The sequence below is a fragment of the Trachypithecus francoisi genome, unplaced genomic scaffold (assembly GCF_009764315.1).
Source record: "Trachypithecus francoisi isolate TF-2019V2 unplaced genomic scaffold, Tfra_2.0 Lachesis_group10, whole genome shotgun sequence".
NCBI classification, from domain to species: domain Eukaryota; kingdom Metazoa; phylum Chordata; class Mammalia; order Primates; family Cercopithecidae; genus Trachypithecus; species Trachypithecus francoisi.
The window spans coordinates 45378744-45394204 of NW_022681455.1; the positions used below are offsets into that span (position 1 = coordinate 45378744).

A 15461-nucleotide genomic window follows, 5' to 3' on the forward strand; every position below is an offset into this window, starting at 1 on the left:
AATGACTCAATCTGATTGTTCACCTTGGTCCAAGATAGGTATTTAAAACTATATCTTGTTTAATAAAACTGCTTTTGAAAGTGCTAAGTAAATTTACGCTTTGAAAATAAATACTAGTTGTATTCTCAAGGCACAGTGGTTGAGAGTAAGTCCATCCTTTTTCGCTGAACATTATCATAATACATTTCCTTTTTTAAAATTGTACTTTACCTTAATAAATTTTTATGCACCATAGGTGCTGGAGTTGATGTCTTCAAAAGGTATTCATAATAGAAGGAGCTGATGCCTGTAACAAAATTCCAGTGTTCAGTGTTGAGTATTCTGAAGGAGCCACAACTGCTCCTGTTACTGTCCCATAAAGCTTATAGAGAAATAGCTCATTTGTGTCTTTTTCCTTTTCATTTTTTATTTATTTATTTTGAGAGACAGAGTCTCACTCTAAACCCCAGGCTGTAGTGCAGTGGCGTAATCTCGGCTCACTGCAACCTCCGCCTCCCAGGTTCAAGTGATTCTCATGCCTCAAGCCCTCCAGGTAGCTAGGATTACAGGCACCTGCCCCCACACCTGACTAATTTTTGTATTTTTAGTAGAGATGGGGTTTTGCCACGCTGGCCAGGCTGATCACAAATTTCTGACCTCAGGTGATCTGCCCGCCTCAGCCTCGCAAAGGGCTGGGATTACAGGCATGAGCCACCACACCTGGCCTGCCTTTCTATTTTAAATACACTTTTTTAGAGCAGTTTTAGGTTCACTGCAAAAGGTTTCAATTTTTAAGTGGTAATTCCTATATGGTATTTGACCTAGGAAAGCTTAATATGAAGTCTCTTATCTACACAGGACAGGGATGGAAGGCTGTATTTCTTTTTTGGATGACTTATCGTTACTTTGAACATAAAAAGCCATAGGCACAGAAACACAATGAGCTACAACTACATACCTACCAGGATGTCTATTTAAACCAAAAGGAAAATAACAAGTGTCGGCTTGCTGTGGAGGAACTTGAATCCTCTTACATTGCTGGTGGAAATACAAAATGGTCCAGTCACTGTCAAAAACAGCTGGGTTGTTCCTCAAAAAGTTAAACATGCAATTACCATAAGATCCATCAATTCCACTCCTAGTTATACATGCAAAGAACTGCAGACAGACTTACACAGGTATTTGTATATCAATGTTCATTGCAATATTATTCACAATAAATAGCCAAAAGGTGGCAACAACCTAAATGTGAAAAGGTGAATGGATAAACAAAAGGTGGTATATACATACAATATTATTCAGCCACAAAAAGAATGAAGTAGTGACAAATGCTACAGCATAAATGAACCTTGAAGGCATTGTACTAAGTAAAATAAGCCAGACACAAAAGGACAAATATTGTATGACTCCACTTATATAAAATGTCTAGAATGGGCAAATTGACAGAGACAAAGTAAGTTAGCGGTTATCAAAAGCTGGGGGGAGAGAGGAATGGAAAGTAACTGCGGAATGTATACAGAGTTTCTGTTAGCTATTGTGTTAGCCCGTCTTCACATTGCGTAAGTAACACGCATAAGTAACTGAGACTAGATAATTTGTAATGAAGATACAAACAAATTTCCTCATAGCAGAAGGTAAAGTGGGAGCAGGTGCATCACAAGAGAGGGAGCAAACGAGAGAAGAAAAAGGTCCCACAAGCTTTTAAACAACTAGATCTTGCGTGAACTCAGAGTAAGAACGCACTCATCACCAAGTGGATGGTACCAAGCTATTCATGAGGGATCCCATTCCATGATCAACAACTCCTGCTAGGCCCTGTTTCCAACACTGGAGATCACATTTCAACAAGATTTGGAGAGGACACACATTCAAATCATACCAAGTATAATGAAAGTGCTTTGGAAAATATTTAGTAACAAAAAGCAATGAACTACTAAGCTGCAAAGACACAGAGGAACCTTAAATGTACGTTGCTAAGTCAAAGAGGCCAATCTGAAAAGGCTACCTACTGTAGGATTCTGATACAACATTCTGAAAAAAGCAAAACGATGGAGATGGTAAAAAGATCATTGGTTGTTAGGGGTTGGTTGGTGGGGGATGAGGAAGCAAAAGATGAAGGGATGAACAGGTAGACGCAAAGAATTTTTAGCACCGTGAAACTATTTTGTATGATACTGTAATGGTGGATACATGTCATACATTTGTCAGAACATACAGGATGTATTTGGTTCATCAGTTTTAACAAATACATCACACTAATGCAAAACGTTAATAAGTGGGGGAAGGAGAGAGTACATGGAAACACTCTATACTTCCTTTACATTTTTCTGTAAATTTAAAACTTCTTTTTAAAAAAGTCCATAATTTTTTTTAAGTTTTAGAAACAGTGTGATGATTGCACAGCATCATGAATGTAATTAATGCCTCTAAATTGTATGCTTAAAAATGGCTAAATTATAAATTTTGTGTTATATATATTTTACCACATTAAAAGACAAAGCACTCCCTTTTTTAATAGGAAAATAATTCTGTTATTCTAACAGGGGAAATGGTAATAGTGAATCACAGCCCGGTGTACAAATTGATGAAAATCTTCATGGAAAAATTTCTCACCAAATATTACTCCACTATAATAATGAGATTTAATTTTACTTTTGAGTGCTCCTATGTGAACAAAAACAGTATTTTGAAGGATCTCTGGTTGCATCAACATGGAAAGCCCCAGAGCTCCCAGGTCGTTCCTCTTACAACTAAAAAACCCAAAACACAACACAAGAAAAACACAGGACATTGCTGAAAGATAGGAAAAAAGAAGGCTGGCTGCCTAGGGAACTCACAATTTGATAAATAACCTGGCAACGAGTCCCTTGCGTCTCCTTATTGCCTCCCATATATCCCGAACAGGGTGATACAGAAGACTCCGATGAGGCAGCGGGAAAAAAAAAAAAAAAGCTCCAAGAAAGCTTTTTTCTAACTAGCAAAGGAATGATCAGAAAAATGGTGTGCAAACAACAAAAAAACATTTTTGGCAGTATCTGCCTGACTTCAGCCAATCATCAATTGAAAAACAGCTTTACTACCCACTTTCAGCAGGCCAAATGGTACGTTAAAATTTCTACTCCAAAATCCTCTAACCTATTCCATCCTTGCAGGCAGCCTAACTTACCCAACAGTAGTCAATGAGGAAGTTTGGCAGGCTAATTTTCCATCATCTACCAGATAGGCTGAGGGTATTTTCACTGGGGCAGAAGCAGGAGGAACTGACTTTACATTCCCCTCTGTGAATTGCATTCCTCCAACTGGTTAGTGTCTACAGGGTGTAGCAGCAAGCTAGGCCTCCATCCTGACCCAGCAGCAAGGAGACTTTATTAAGAAGGAAATCCAAAGCACAGCTAATGGCCACTATGTCTGTTGTTAGTGGGACGCAGGAAGGAGTTGAGCCTCAACTATCAGATAACAACAAGGAGACTGTACAAGTGGGGGCTAATTCGTATTCCACTTTCCTCCCACCCCTGGTGTCACTGATGCCCGATGGAAGCTGGGTCTCCATACCTACCCAGAAGCAAAGAGACCTGTGAAAACTGATTATGCAAAGGAGATTTTTTTTCTCATACCCAACAAAAATAGAGTGGGAGGAGTCCTAGGGAAAAACATTCTAGCAACTATCTCACAAGCCCAATCCAAAATCGCAATAGCCTGCCATGACTTTAAGCTTACAAGTTTTACCTAGAAACTGCCACTCACCAATCAGAATTCACCAGCCCCTGCAAGACACTGCCAACACCAATGAACTTGCAAAACAAATTACATAAGCTTCCTCTGTTACCCCAATAAAACCCCAGACTTTTCCTTTGTTCTTCAGACACACCTAGGGGCTACCCAAGTTTGTGTGTCCTGAACTGCAATTCTTCTATATTATTTCCAAATAAAATCTTTGCTTGGAGACTTGTCTCTATATATTTATTTCATGCTGATAGACTGAAGAGGCAGTGTCAAGCAGGGCTACTCAGCACTCCTATTCTCCACTCCACCCATCAGGATCAACAGAGCCCAGAGGGAAGCAGAGTCCCAACCCACTCTGCACCAATGAAGCCAAAGAAGGTGAAGGAATGCAGAGCTGGTGGGCACTCCACTTCACCCTCCTACTCCTGGTAGCAGTGGGCTCAGCAGGGGACCGATCTTAAACTGAAACCAGAGGTAAACAGGAAGGGAGGTAGACCACTTTAGCGAGAAGGCATCAGTGGGCTGAGGAGGTGAACATCCACATCCTATCTGCAAAAGCAATGTAAGTCAGTGTCCCATTTTGCTGTAGTGGTACTGGGGGAAAGGGCAGGCAGTGGGAAGGTGAGTATATACTCACCCAGCCCTCATGTTACACTTCAACAAAAAAAACACATCCAAAGCCTCATAATATCCAGAAATCAGTGTCAACCCAAGAACCAGGAAATCATAATATGAATGAGAAAAAACAACCAACAGATATCAATACTAAGATGAATCAAATGTTTAAATTATATGACAGGATTTTAAAGTAACCATCAAAGACATGTTTCAAAAAACCTTCAAAATTCTCTCAAAAAATGGAAAATCTCAGCAAAGAAACATGATTTAAAAAATAACCAAATAGAAATTATACAACTGAAAAATATAATAGCCCAAATGAATTCTCTGGATCAATGTTAGAGTGGAGATGACAGAGAAAATCTCCAGGCTCAGATGGTTTCACAGGAAAATTCTACCACACTTCTACCAGATTTAAAGTAGAATTAACATCTAATAAGGTTCAGTACTTACTCCTCCAAAATATTTTAAGCTGGAAAAATTTGAGAAAATCTCAGAAGCAGGTAAATCACTCTTACCTTCCTCCAGCTCTTCTCCCCTGACCCAGGTCATAAAATCTAGAAAGGATTTTCTGACATTCCCCCGAAGCAAGCCATAAGATCCTCGTTTGCGAGGTGTCCTTCCCATCCTCAGGAAAGGAACATCCTGATCTCTGATGATTTAGGGTCACAGAGAATAACACCTTGCTATGTTCCCTCTGGTTTACTACCATTAGGTCGTACTTTTTAATCCAGTCATACACACACTATCCACTTCTTCATCAAACCTAGCACTTAAAGTACACAGGTTTAGGCCAGGTGCAGAGTGTGCACCCCTGTAGCTCCAACTACTTGGAAGGCTGTGGCCAGTAGATACCTTGAGCCCAGGAGTCCAGCCTGGTCAACATGGTGATACTTTTTCTCAAAAAAAAAAAAAAAAAGACAGCCAGATGCAGTGGCTCATGTCTATAATCCCAACACTTTGGGAGGCGGAGGCTGGTGGATTACCTGAGGTCAGGAGTTCGGGACCAGCCTGGCCAACATGGCGAAACCCCGTCTCTATTAAAAATACAAAAATTAGCTGGGCCGGGTGGCGGGTGCTTATAATCCCAGCTACTTGGGAGGCTAAGGCAGGAATTTGAATCGCTTGAACCCAGGAGGTAGAGGTTGCATTGAGCCGAGATTGTGCCACTGCACTCCAGCCTGGGCGACAAGGGCAAAACTCTGTCTCAAAAAAAAAAAGAAAAAAAAAAAAGACAACCTACACAGGTTCCTTTCCCTTATGAGGGCTGTGTGCCATGTAAAACTTCTATTATATAAATGTATCTTTTCTCTTGTCAATCTCTTTTTTTATACCAGCCTCAGCCATGAACCTAAGATGAGTGAGGAAAAGACAATTTTCCTCCCAAACACACCAATTTTACAAAATCTGTTCCAGAAAATAAAGGATGAGGGGAAACACCTGATTTTACGACTATTATTACTCTTATACTAAAATAATACAGTACAAAAAGACCAAGGCACAACAAAACCAAAGGAAAGTACAAAACAGAAAATGACAGACCAATATTTCTCATGAACTTAGATGCAAAATCATCAACAAAATATTAGCGAATCCAGTCCAGAAATATAGAAAAATAATTATAGCAGATCCCCCTTACCATGGTTTCACTTTCTGAGGTTTCAGTTATCTCCTGTCAACTGTGATCAGAAAATATTACATGGAAAATTCAAGAAATAAACAATTCATAAGTTTTAAATTGCACACCATTCTGGGTATCATGATGAAATCTCACTCTGGCCCACCCAGGACATGAATCACCCCTTTTTTAAGCATGTACACACTTCTATATGCTACCTGCCCATTAGTCACTTTGCTGCCTTCTAAGTTCTATCAGCTCAACTGTGACAGCATCACAGTGGTTGTGTTCAAGTCATCCTTATTTTATTTAATAATGACCCCAAAGGGCAAGAGCAGTGATGCAGGCAATTCCAACTTGCCAAAGAGAAGCCATAAAGTGGTTGCTTAAATTGGAAAGGTAAAACTTCTTGATTTAACAAGGAAAGAAATCTTATGCTGAGATTTCTAAGACCTATGGTAAGAACGAATCTTCGATTCATGAAATTGGGAAAAAGATTTTCTTGCTAGTTTTGCTGTTCTGCCTCAAACTGCAAAAGTTACGGCCACAATGCATGATAAGTGCTTAGTAAAGGTGGAAAAGGCATTAAATTTGTGGAAGACATGAACAGAAATGTGTTCTAATTTATAGCAATCAGGTTTGGTACTATTTGCAGTTTAATGCATCCACTGGGGGGTCTTGGAATGTATCCCGCACAGATAAGGAGAGACCACTGTATATACAATAACCAGTGGAATTTATTCCAGGCATGCAAGCCTGCTACAACACTTGTAAATCAATCAATGTAATCCACCATGTCTACAGACTAAAGATATTTATATGATCATATAAATTGATGCTGAAAAATCATTCAACATAATTCAACATCATTTCATGATTAAAAAAAAAACTCTCAGCAAATGCTGGTTCTTATCTCTACTGTACTCATTGTGTACCTCAGCACTTACCACCCTTAAATGATGGTATTCATTTTTATAGGTAATTTGAGTTCACATTATTGCAGACTTTTTGTTCTTTAAAATAGGTACAAAAATGTATTGATTATATAATAAACCTTTAAGGTGGCAGTATCACTGGCACTTTTCTTTCTGGATTTTTGTTGGTTTTGTTTTGTTTTGTTTGCTAGAGATGAGGTCTATGTTGCCCAGGGTGGTCTTGAACTCATGGGCTCAAGTGAACCTCCTGCACTGGCCTCTCAAAGTGCTGAGATTACAGGCATGAGCCACCAGATCTGGCCCACTGGCCTTTTCTTAGAAAGAACTTAAAAAAAAAGAAATAAAATGTGAGAGATCGTTTGTCTTATTTACCAAATAAATAAAATTATATCAGGCAAAAGCAACTTTTATGAGTGAGAAACCCTAGTAAGTAAATTAAAATATTTCAGATAATTAATGTATCACTTAGTGTTATTTTTCTCCCCACCATGTTCATAAATCACAAAGTTCAAAGTTTTAAATATAAAACAAAACCTTTAAGATAGTCTCTAAAATGAAAAATATAATTTTTGATGTGAATATATTTCAGGTTCATTTCAGTTCAACTAATAAAAAATGTTAACGTTCTCATCAATCCAAGATTTCAGAGAAACATGGTTCCCTTATTAAAACACCAACCCTCAAGGAAGTTCATGAGCCAATCCTATTCATTTGACCAAATCTATAGAGGAAACCATAAGATGGGGTCTGAATAAGGAGAACTGTAGTCGTTATTTATTTGAAAAGGTAAAGTAGGATTTCTGTATCAATCCCCAAGGCCAAAAGACCACCCAAAGACATTTTCACTGGTCAAAGCTTAGAAAAATCAAAGAGGAAGTCCTCACCACCAAAGAAAACAACACTCTTTCCAGTAAAATTTATTTGTGAAACAAACCAAGAGCCTTACCTCTGAGACCCCTTTTTTAACAGAGGAATAGCACAATTGATTTTATTTTTATTGGAAAGTCATTAATAACTCCACGTTCCTTGATGTCCCAAGTTATATGTAACACAGTTGGCCACTTTTAATAAGCATAGGATTGGAAACAGTTTCTGAAAATTTACCACATAAAAATCCCTTTAAAAGCACAGCAAAATCTAAACTTTTTAACTTATCTTCCCTTTGGAACTAGGCCAAGGGAATGTCCCACTGCATGCAGATCTAGGGCATCATTTATTTCATGAATATTCTGCACAACAATATTCTGAACGCTTTAATATATGTTCCAAAGGAACAGATTCCACTGTCAAAACTTCAACTCTTGCATTAAACTAACGAATTAGGTTTCTCGACTATAAAACCTGTTAAAGCTTTAATACGCATTGTAACTCTCCAAGTGATAATAAATAGCATGAAACATTTCCCAAAAAACTGTGACTAAGAAATAATAATTTTATGGTTAAAAAAAATCTATACACAGCTTGAAAAAGATTCAAATTCCATGAAATACAGTTTGAGAAATAGTATTTTAACTGCAAACTAAAATGGATGAGGAGTTCTCATTGTCCCAAAGAAATCAGTGGTTTCAATGCAAAGCTTCCCAAAGCAACGCACACCAAGAATAAGATAAACGAAAAACCTAACATTTAATTTTTACAAATGTTTTTACATATGTAAACTCTGTATACAGGCCAATTCTTTGTGCTGAAACTTATGTGAAAAAAAATGATAGAAGACTTTGTTGGGTTATTCCCATTTAAACCATTAAATTGAGGTGAGAAGAGACCCCCAGGTAGAATGAAAATAGATTTTCAAAGTGTAGATAACTTATGAGGGAAGATTTTAAAAATAAATGTTTTAAGAGAATAAAAAGACAAGCCATAGACTACCTTTTTAAAACACTTATCTGATCAAGGACTGGTATCCAAAATATACAAAGAACTCTTAAAATTCAAAAGTAAGAAAATAAGAATCTCAAACCTGGGCCCAAAGATCTGAACAGACAGCTCACCCAAGAAAGAACACACGCACATGGCAAATAAGCACATGAAAAGATGCTCAACATAAGTCATTATGTTGCAAATAAGACAACAATGAGCTAATGTACCTTTTAGAATGGCTAAAACCCTAAACACTCACAATACCATATGCTGACAAAGGTGTGGAACAACAGGAACTCTCATTAACTGCTGGTGGGAATGTAAAATGATTTGCCACTCTAAACATATTCTTACTACATGATCCAGCAATCAAATTCCTTGTTATTTACTCAAAGATTTGAGTAAAAAATTTATGTTCACATATAAACCTATACACCAATGTTTATAGTGGCTTTATTTAGAATTGCCAAAACTTGTAAGCAACCAAGACGTCCTTCAATAGGCAAATGGATAAACTGTGGTATATCCATATAATGAAAAATTATTCAGCAATAAAAAGATATGAGCTACCAAGCCATGAAAAGACATGGAAGAACCTTAGACGTGTATTGCCAAGTAACAGAAGTCAATCTGAAAAGGCTACATACTATATGATTCCAACTATATGACATTCTGAAAAAGGCAAAACTATGGAGACAATAAAAAGATCAGTGTTTGCCAGAAATTCAGAGGATGGGAAGGAGGAATAGGTGGAGCACAGGGGATTTTTAAGGCAATGGAACTATTCTGTATAATAATATAATGGTGGATAAATGTCATTATACATCTGTCCAAATCCACAGAATGTGAAACATCGAGTGAATCCTCAACTATGAACTTTAGTTAATAATAATGTATCAGTATTGGCTCAACAAATATAATTGAAACTGTAGGGAGGGTGGCAGGTAGGAACTCTGTACTTTCAGCTCAATTCTTCTGTAAATATTAACTGCTCTAAAAAATACAGTCTATAAAAATAAGATAAATGTGGGCACGTTTAGAGAGAAAATGTTAGCTACATTCAAATTTTACAAAAATACATTTATCAAATCACCAATTCCACATTAAGATCAACAACGAAGTACTTATGTCATCTCCCCTCGCAAAAGCAGAGAAGATATTATTTATTATCCCAGCACTTCCAGTGTCTGTGGCTTAAATAATTCAGGTCATGAGACTAAAAAATATTAATATACCCCATTTCCTAAATGTATATAATCAAATTTTATACCCAATACAAGTCTTTAACATTTTACTTCAGTCTCCTCATATTCACTTACTTTACTGAGTAAACTGATGTCAGAGAAACTGCTATGTCGAAAAGGGCAACATTAGTTCACTGAAATCTCTGCCACAGAAATAAGTTTTCCTATCTGTTAGTCCACTGCTTCCATTCTCTAAATCCCTTCAATTTAGATTTGTAGGAATTGGTATTTCCAGTATACTTCTAATATCTTTCGCAGGCAGTTATCTGTATTCTCTTAGTCATCCGATGAAAGAAGTCAAGGTTCCCATGCTGGCATTATGGAACTGGTTGTTGTAATACAGATTTTGCAAGGGGAAAATAATCAGAGTTTATAGGAAAACACAATGCCTTCTGTTTATATAACATTTTGATTTATTAAAACTGTTTGAAAAAGCAAAAATCTGATTAAGCATAAGAATTATATTCTTTGAAATGAGAATGGTTAACTTGGGTTCAGATGAAACTTGATTACTTCAAAAAAATACATTTAAATTTATTTCAGCTTTAATTTTATGTTTTTATAGTGTATGTTTATAACCCAAATAAGTCGGCCTAACAAGGATGAATAATTAGGTAATTTTTGGTGTTTCTCTTTAAATTGTATTAATAAACTATTAAAATAAAGTGTTCTTAATCTTAGATCTAACGAAAGAAAAACTTTGTACACTTTACAAGCCTTTATCATATAACAAAGCACAGATTCCTGACTTAATATTTCAATTCAAAGCAAAGTGGTTAACTCTGAGAATAAAAGGCACAGAGAACTTAATACCTCACTGATTATGCCTCATCACACCACACTAAAGCAGATCCCCACCGCAAAGAATTTAGCTACAACATATAAAGAAAATCGGAAATACAAAATTCCATAAGGTTTAAGACACAAAAATAATAACTCTGACTTCTAGTATTATAGATGTGAGAAATGCAAACTTTTAAGAAAATGTATCCAACTCTTTTGCTCTTTGAACCATTTTATAAAAAGGTTTTATGACCAGTCTGCCCAAATTTTCTACATTTGATGAGGGTACTTACTGTAGAAACCAGGACAAAAACAGAAACAGCACCCATAGAGTTCCAAAGAATTCTCTTTGACAATGTTTTTCAAACTCAGTAAGATTCGTTAAGGGACCATGACCACCACGTTTTAAGAAATAAAATATTAGAGTGTATGCATGTAAAGTAGGAATAAATGTTCCTTGAAACTCTCGATTCAGAATAACATATATATGCCAAAAAAACCGCACTTATATCCATTTATATATATATAAGTTGGTGTACATTGGTCCCTAATGTAAAATCTATGATTTATAAACAGGCCATAATCAGAAAAGTTTAATGGCCTAAATAAGCTTTAAAATTTAGTTCCAAATTTTAAAAGGGATTGTTTTTCATTAAGAATCTTTGACTTTTTAAAATGAAAGATATTTTAGTATTTCAAGATTATGTCAAGAAAAAGTTTCTGTAATGTCAAATTAAATGTTAAGATGCTGTATCAAATTCACTTTTAAATCTCCATGGCCAAGCAGAGTCAGTGTTCAATAAATATTCCTTCATTGAACAAAGTTGAGTAAAATAATGTATTCCTCAAAAACTTAGCTGGGCATGGTGACGGGTGCCTGCAATCCCAGCTACTTGGGAGGCTGAGGCAGGCAGGAGAACCACTTGAACCCGGAAGGCAGGGGCTGCAGTGAGCTGAGATTGTGTCATTGCCCTCTGGCCTGGGCAACAAGAGCAAAACTCCATCTCAAATAATAAAAATAAAAATAATGTATTCTTGTTAGCTTCCTTAGAAAAGTTCAATCAGTAATGTCACACCAGGTTGTACCTTATATTAGGGATTAAATCCCAAAGACTACAATACAGAATTCTTACAGTGAGCCCTCATACAGATAACTGACATTAGTTCTGCAAACTAACATATAGCTTTTGAAATTTTAACTATTTTATCCATTTATACAAAATGTGTCTTAAACACACACTGAACAGAGTATATCTGTTCCATATTAGAAATTTAAAATATCCAGTTATACACTGTGTCTTCAGCTTCCTTTTCCAGTGGGTTCATTCATTAGAAATTAAAGACAACTTTTTGTTGATCATTAGCAGGTCTTTACATGGTCTATGTGGTTATTTCACAACTGACATACTTTTACAACCAACAGGATTCTGTCAAACTTTACATTTTATGGTATACATTTAAAAAATACACTTTACATGTTTCCATCATCCAAATAAGAAAATCATCTTATCTTTATTAACTATATTTCAAACACAACACACATACCCCTGGTTTCACAAGAATCATGCTATATAGAATCTGGTTGAGAAGAAAAAAAATTAACTCAGAATGATACTTAAAAGTGTTGTTTGTGGTGTGGAGGAAGAAGAAAAACACCTCTATTATACATCTACAAATATAAATTTTGTTTTACTAAACCTATTGTTTACAACAAAATAGAGAATACTATTCAAGTGTTTGTTGTATTGGTGATAACTGTTTTCCACCAAAAAAGAGCAGAGTAAAATTATCATTCAAACTTCTATGACTAGATTGGTTGAAGTAAAAACAATTTATTTTCTAATGCCTTCATAAGCACATGCTGCAAAACATTTTAGTGAAATACACACACATATGTATACAATCAAAAGAACTTCTCTAAGGTGGCATCAAGGTTAATAAAAATACATTAATTCGAATAAAAATACACTATGGTTATATGCAACAAAAAGAATGTCATTGCAATAGAAAGAAAATTAAACTGAACCTGCTGTGATATGTTTATTACAGTCATTTAAATCAATACAATTTAAACCCAATCTCATCCTAAGTAGTATTCATCTAATCTCAGAATGCTTAGCAATTTTATTCCAAAAGAAGTTGACTACTATAGGCAAATTTATCTGTTTCTAGGACACCAAATCATAAAAGGCAAAACTAGAGTGCTTTAACTACTGTGAAAAGACCTACAAATTGCAGTGTAATGTTTTTCAATTGAAATCTGTGAATCTAATTCTTGAAAGTTTGCAAATTTTCTGTAATATTTCTGGTATAATTAAATTTTTATGTCAATAAAAAACAATGAACTGGCAGCCAAAGGCTTTTTGTGGCAGAATAATGGAAAAGAGAGAAGGGACATGAAATGAGGCTAGCTTAACATAAAATAATGGCCAAGTGAGGCTATGATACATTATACAATGGTTACATAATAACTGGAACAGAGAAAAGTCATAGGAAATTGTGTGATCTTACAGAAAAAGAAAGTAATGATCAGAGCTTTCCAACTCATGCCCTTAGGAACAAAAGCCACCAACTGGGTACAGGTGTGTAGGTTTTAAACCTCTCAGCCTATGGAATGCCTGGCTGGTGGGGCCAGAGACATTCAGGAACCCCTAAATTGTCTGCTGTCAGGAGCAACCTTGTGCTTCCATATCCAGTGGCCCTATGAATATTATCATTTTTCACTTGTGCCATAATGTCAAAAGAATTGCAAAGCACTGGGAAGATGTAACAAACTCTTAGACCGCAGTAGTCACATTAAGAAAGGGAATTTATTTTCAGGAGTTAAAAGTCTGTCACATCAAACTAAGGTTATTATTTTGATTGTGATATGATCGATTTTTCATTTCTGATTTTTTTTGACTCAGTAGTTTCAATAGACTTAAATGCAATGTGGAATTGCTATCTAGATTTTTACATATTTCAGCAACATCAGCAGAAAAATGCTTGAAGTTAAAACTAGGGTACATATTATTTCTTTTCTTCTTTTAATAGTATCTGCCCAAAATACAAGGTGAAAAACAATTGGATTCATGAGTCTTAGAGAAAACAAGTTTGAATCTCACTGAGGTCTGTAGTTACAAACTTTGTGATCCTGGGCAAGTTATTTACATCAGTTTTCTTATTTGTAAGACGGGAATAATGATGGTTCTTATACAAGGAAGGGGAAGATTCAATGCCTATGAAGTGTATATGCCAATAGTTGGCATATAGTAACAAATATTCACAGGTTAGAAAAGTGAGCTGACACTAGCATGCTAAAAACATATTTCACATGTATCAAAATATACTTTTAGTTTAATTTATCCAATCTACCATAGATAACACACAATACAAATCTGACTTTATATCAGTGACAATATTTGATCATTTTAAAAGGGGGTAGGGGGCAGTTAAATTGCTTTAGAAGTACTCCTACCATTCTAAAAATACTGTCCCGCAGCTGTTTAAAATTTATTTTTTTAGACCATAGCACCACTGTTTGGTTGTTTCCAATTTCTAAAACCACAAATAGTAAAAGTGTACTCAGTCTACTGCAAACATAAATAGCAAATGCACGCTTCAGCACTTTTTAAAGGATATGGAAATTGGCAACAAAAATGCAGTTCATGTTGAAAATTTACGACAGCCCTGCCATATTTCTTCAGAAATACAATCAGGTAAAAATTAGGAAGATCTCTACCAGCTGGGTGGTATTTTTGTGTTTTTATACTTATATTTTCACTAACTGAAAGACTTTCATTATGCAACTTCTGGCACTTGATAAAATAGAGCAATAGTACCTTTGCTAAAACCACAGTTTCTTTGGTTATGTTTAGCATTACACAAACATCTTTCACCTTAGATATCCTTTTGCATTAGAGTGTTTAATTTTAAATTGACTGAAGGGAATAACTTTTTTCAGAATATTATGCTTTCTGGATATCATTAAGCACAAGAATTGTATTTTCATGACTTCTCAAAGATCATGTGTATGTGTTTCAATTACTAGGCATTTGGTTCCATAAAAAGTGTGACAACTACTGATAAAAGATGAGAATACAAAAATGATTCAAGAAAACATGGAGAAGATTGACTTATAGTGTTGCTATATTATTTTTTTTAAACCCTGTCTTTATAAAATACGTAAAAAGCCACAACATAGACTTACCATCTCTTCCTTGGTAAAGCTACATCTAAAATAACACTTCCTCCACTTCTGAGGAGAAGAAAAAAAAAAATCCCTGGTACAAAAGGTTAACATAAAAAATATTTTTATGCTAAATTCAACAGAGGAGGAAAAAGTTTTGTTATAAGACATAATTCTTCAATACTCATTTCTCATTTCAATATTAAAATTGCTACTACTACATATTTAAATTGGTTTTAAGTATCTGTAATAGGAATAAAGATTATTTTTTAATCTTTTGATGCATCCAATAAAACTGTTGTTCAATTAACACTGAATAAACAAATAATCAAGTAAACGGAGAGAAAATGGCACTTGATCATTTCAGATAATTTTTGTTTTTCATGAAATTTTTAAAATAAATGACTCAAAAACTGATGAACAATAGTTCATACTATGATCTAATAACTTAAATGATTTGAAAGAAAAATAAATCTACCAAGGAATTTTTAAGTGGCTCCTGTTTTGCATGGTGTTTCTTCTTTACATGCATT

At 35.4% G+C, this 15461-nt stretch overlaps 1 protein-coding gene across 2 annotated transcripts in view; it reads right to left on the reverse strand.

Annotated features, from left to right (window-relative positions):
- The window catches only part of SUPT3H (SPT3 homolog, SAGA and STAGA complex component), a 516212-nt gene that overhangs the window by 327865 nt on the left and 172886 nt on the right, over positions 1-15461 (reverse strand). The window contains exon 2 of one of the 2 annotated variants that reach the window (XM_033217358.1): positions 211-286. The exons of the other annotated variant lie outside the window; for it this stretch is intronic. Coding sequence (XP_033073249.1) covers positions 211-233 — 23 coding nt within the window. The 5' untranslated portion in view covers positions 234-286. The remainder of the gene's footprint in view (positions 1-210; positions 287-15461) is intronic. 2 annotated transcript variants of the gene reach the window in all.